Source organism: Microtus ochrogaster, unplaced genomic scaffold, assembly GCF_000317375.1.
Source record: "Microtus ochrogaster isolate Prairie Vole_2 unplaced genomic scaffold, MicOch1.0 UNK21, whole genome shotgun sequence".
NCBI classification, from domain to species: Eukaryota; Metazoa; Chordata; class Mammalia; order Rodentia; family Cricetidae; genus Microtus; species Microtus ochrogaster.
In genome coordinates, this window is record NW_004949119.1 from 754,857 (window position 1) to 758,861 (window position 4,005).

Consider the following 4,005-nt stretch of genomic DNA (forward strand, 5'->3'; position numbering starts at 1 on the left):
GGCTCCCGAGGCTTCCCAGAGGGGATGTTTACACCGGGCGCAGCTGCTTTCCAGGTTTCTAGACCTGCGGTGCAGCTCGGGTTACCTATTCTGTGGCCTCCTGCTAGGACAATTCCTATACTTGGAGCCTTGGGGTGGAAGTGAGAGGACACTTAATTGACCCGCCCTGCCTGGCGCCAGGCCGCGTCACTCCAGGCAACAATCCGAGGGGTTCACAGACACAGTGGGATTTACCGTCTGCCCTGGGCAGTTTTCCCCAGGGAAGGCAAACAACTGGGGAGGACATTTCAGAGGGTGGTAGAGTCATCCCAGCGCTAGGCAGTGCTTGGATGGAACTTGGGAGTCAGCCTTTCACAAAGACACGCTTCTCAGCAGGAAGTTTGGGTGGGGCGGGGCTGTCACGGGATAGAGACAAAGCTCCTTTGAATCTTTATCCGAGGGCCTGACCTCTAGCAAGAGGGGAACCCGGACCCTAGCACAGGGCGCGAACCCCAGGGTGTAACTCCATCAGGCTCCCTTGCTCTGCCAGTCAAGAGCGCAGAGTCGTTCCAGCCTGCAGCTGCACTAGCACCAGGGGTCCCGCCAGGGCGTGAAGTCACCTCCTGCGGAGTGGTAACCCAAACTGGAGGATGGGGGAAAAGCCTAGGAGCAACGGGCCAGCAGCCTCACCTTCCCAGGCCCTACGCTCCAGCGAACTACCGCAGTCTCAGAAAACCTAATGAGAACCAGATGTAGTGGCAGCTGGCAAACTTTCTCAGAGTTGCTGATTGGCCAATGTTTAAGAGTCATAGCCAATCAGCGCGCTGGGCGGGCCCGCAGTGCGGACTAGAGAGGTCCAGGTTGGAGACTGGCAAGCAGTGCGGGCCGCAGAGAAGCGGTGAGTGAAGGGCAGAGCCCGGGAGGAGCGAGCATGTCTCAGGACCCCATTGCCAGGCGGCTAGCACCGCCATCGCTGTTGTCGCTGCTGCTCCTGCTCCTGCTGTCGCGAGTCGGGGCTCTGCGTCCCGATGAGCTCTTCCCTTACGGAGAGTCGCGGGGAGACCAGCTGCTACTAGAGGGCGACGACGAAAGCTCAGCCGCCGTGAAGCTGGCAGTACCCCTACACTTCTACGATGCCCAGTTTAACGACCTCTACGTAAGTTCAGCTCCCGGAGGTGCGCGACTGGGTGTGAGTCTTGTAGCTTCTTCCCGGGGTGTCCACGAAGTGGAACAACTAGTCCATGCTCAGCTGTCGTCCCTCTGGGGACCAGACTGCCGTGGTGCTGCAGCTTCGTGACCCCTGCTGTTCATTAATAAGACGGCACCCTTCTGCTGTGGCATCCCACGCAGAAAGGCTTCAGGGGAGTTTGCGTTTAGAGCGGTGGGAGGCTGTGCAGGCCGGTAGAGCCTTTCAAGGACTCTAGTGGAAAGATGGACGGGTTGGAGGCCGCATCTGCTGGTCGCACTACATTGGAGAGGTGGCGTGGGAGCAGGACCGTCGCCGAAGTTGAGCTGGTTGACCTAACTGTGTTTCCCAATCAGCTAGGAGAGGGAGGCTTCCTGGCTCCACCAGAGCTTCTCTCCCAGGGACGGTAAGCGTAAATGACTTGAGAATGGTAGCTTTCCTTTGGGTTTTGTCCTTTTAAAAATGTTTATGGAGAGCGAGGCTCACTTGCCACCTCCTGCGTGTGAAGGTTAGAGAAGAATCATTTTCCCCCTTCCAGCATGTGGGTTCAGGTCCTGGAACTCAACTCGTCAGGTTTGGAGGCCAGTGCCCTTACCCGGTGAACCACCTCACCTTCTTCGTGGTCCTTTCTGCAGGTGGGCACCAATGGCATCCTCTCCACCCAAGACTTCCCCAGGGAGACTCAGTATGTGGATGATGATTTTCCTACTGACTTCCCAGCCATCGCCCCCTTCCTGGCTGACATCGACACAAGTAACGGCAGGGGCCGGATCCTGTACCGTGAGGACACCTCCCCTGCTGTGCTGGGTCTGGCGGCCCACTACGTGCGTACAGGCTTCCCGCTGTCTGCATTCAACTTTACCCCCACCCACGCCTTCCTGGCCACCTGGGAGCACGTGGGCGCTTACGAGGAGGTCAGGCGTGGGGCTGCACCCTCGGAAGAGGTAAGTGAGGGGAAGCCCTGCAGTTGAGGAAATTGAAGGGATGGGCTTGACTTTGAGTGGGAACTAAGGGATTGGCTTGGAGTTTCTTCCCTGCCCATTGAAGCGGATGTAGTCTAGTGGTCTAGCCAGTGCTTAGACGGTTTGGGAGTGAAGTCTGTTGTCTCTGGGCGTGTTCTAAGGGTACATCCATAATGTGAATAAATCGGCAAAGAAAACTGTGAAATGAAGGATTGACGTGCAGATACCGAAGACCTTTGAAACCTAAGTCACTTTACAGTTTATTTCTGGAGTCACCTATAAGCATACAAATTTCTAACGATATGTTCCTTGATGAAAAACATTGGAAAATTCAGGAAATTAAAAAAGAAACAACTACTGTTAAACCTTTTTGTAAGTAGATTTCCAGTCTTCCAACCCCACCACCATACCCACCACACCACACCACACCACACCCGAGGCAGGGTTCTTCTCTGTAGTTCTGGCTGTCTCGGAACTCTTTCTTTAGATCAAGTTGGCCTCGAACTCACAGAGCTCTGCCTGCCTCTGCCTCCTGAGTGCTAGGATTAAAGGTGTGAGCTACTTTCGCCTGACTAGATTTCCAGCGATTTCTTACAAATATCATTATTGCCATTAACAATAGTGGATTCACATTGTGCATATTGGTGCTTCAGTGCTTTTTCTGTCGAATAGTATATACTCAGTCACTGTTTTTATGTAACATTTATAATGACTATATAAGATCTCATCCAGTGCGTTTACGACAGTTTCCAGTGTTGTTTCCAGTGTTGTTTTTTTTTTTTTATTTTATTCACATTTGTATGTCTCTGTGTTTGCTGGTGGCAGTAGGACCAGAAGATAGAAGTTCATGGACTCCCTGAAGCTGGAGTTACAGGCAGCTGTGAGCTGCCTGACTGACAAGGATGCAGGCATTTGATTTAGCATCCTGAAAAGGCCACAAGGGCTCTTGAGCCACCTCTCCAGCCCCATGTAAGCTTATGTCCCAGAAAGGTTGTCCACTTTTATAAGCTCTTTATAGCCTTTGCCACATTGCCCTTAACGTAACAGTGTGCTTACTTCTGCTCTGCAGGATAGATACTGTGTTCTGCAGTCTCACTGGAGAAAGCACCAACAGCTCTGCCTCAGGCTTGGGACTTGGCATCCTGTGAAATGGGCATGGGTGGAGTCAGGGTAGATTGCCTCATTCCTGGTATACTCCTGTGAAACTGCCCCCTGGGTGTAAAACGGCATAGACCAGGAGCAAAGCCTTGTTTACTTTAACTTTAACTCCTAGTGTTTCTTGGCTGCAGAAATAGAGATGTCTTCCCAAAGAGGTTAAGAGCCTGCCCACTGTCACTGATTTCTAACCAACGGGGGCTGTGTTTGTTCTGTGTTCTTTAAGGAAGAGACCTGTTTCTTAAAATCCAGCAGAGGTCTAGAAATAAACATCATTTGAAGTTATGGTTCCTTAGTTGACAGGTAACATCTAGTTTTGTTTACTAATTAACCTTGTAATGCATGGGTTTGACATTTTAATTATAATTCAACAGAGTACAATAGAACTCAAACTAAATACTGTACTTTCTTTGTGCCCACTGTGCCCTGGGCCAGCTAAAGGGCTAGACAGGCACAACTGTGAGATTTCATCACTCACTCACTTATTCATTCATTATATTGTATTTTTTAACATTTACCTAAAATCAGGAATAACAAGCTTATAATAGAAAACAAAATAAAGACTTTTAATACAGGTAACTAAGTCATCAATTCTTATATTTCATTACATTTTCTTATAGGATACTGTTTTCTAGATACAGTCCTGTAAGAGAAGTGCAAGTGTTTCTATCCCAGATAACAGAAGAGAACATGATTTCCAGATCTGCCTTAAGTGTGTTTCTA

The 4,005-nt window shown here is 50.4% G+C and overlaps 1 protein-coding gene across 1 annotated transcript in view; it reads left to right on the top strand.

The window, feature by feature from the left end:
• The first annotated feature begins 858 nt into the window (after window positions 1-858).
• The window catches only part of Nid2 (nidogen 2), a 63,695-nt gene continuing 60,548 nt past the window's right edge, over window positions 859-4,005 (top strand). Inside the window, exons 1-2 of the mRNA XM_013353986.2 lie at window positions 859-1,135; window positions 1,801-2,109. Coding sequence (XP_013209440.1) covers window positions 911-1,135; window positions 1,801-2,109 — 534 coding nt within the window. The 5' untranslated portion in view covers window positions 859-910. The remainder of the gene's footprint in view (window positions 1,136-1,800; window positions 2,110-4,005) is intronic.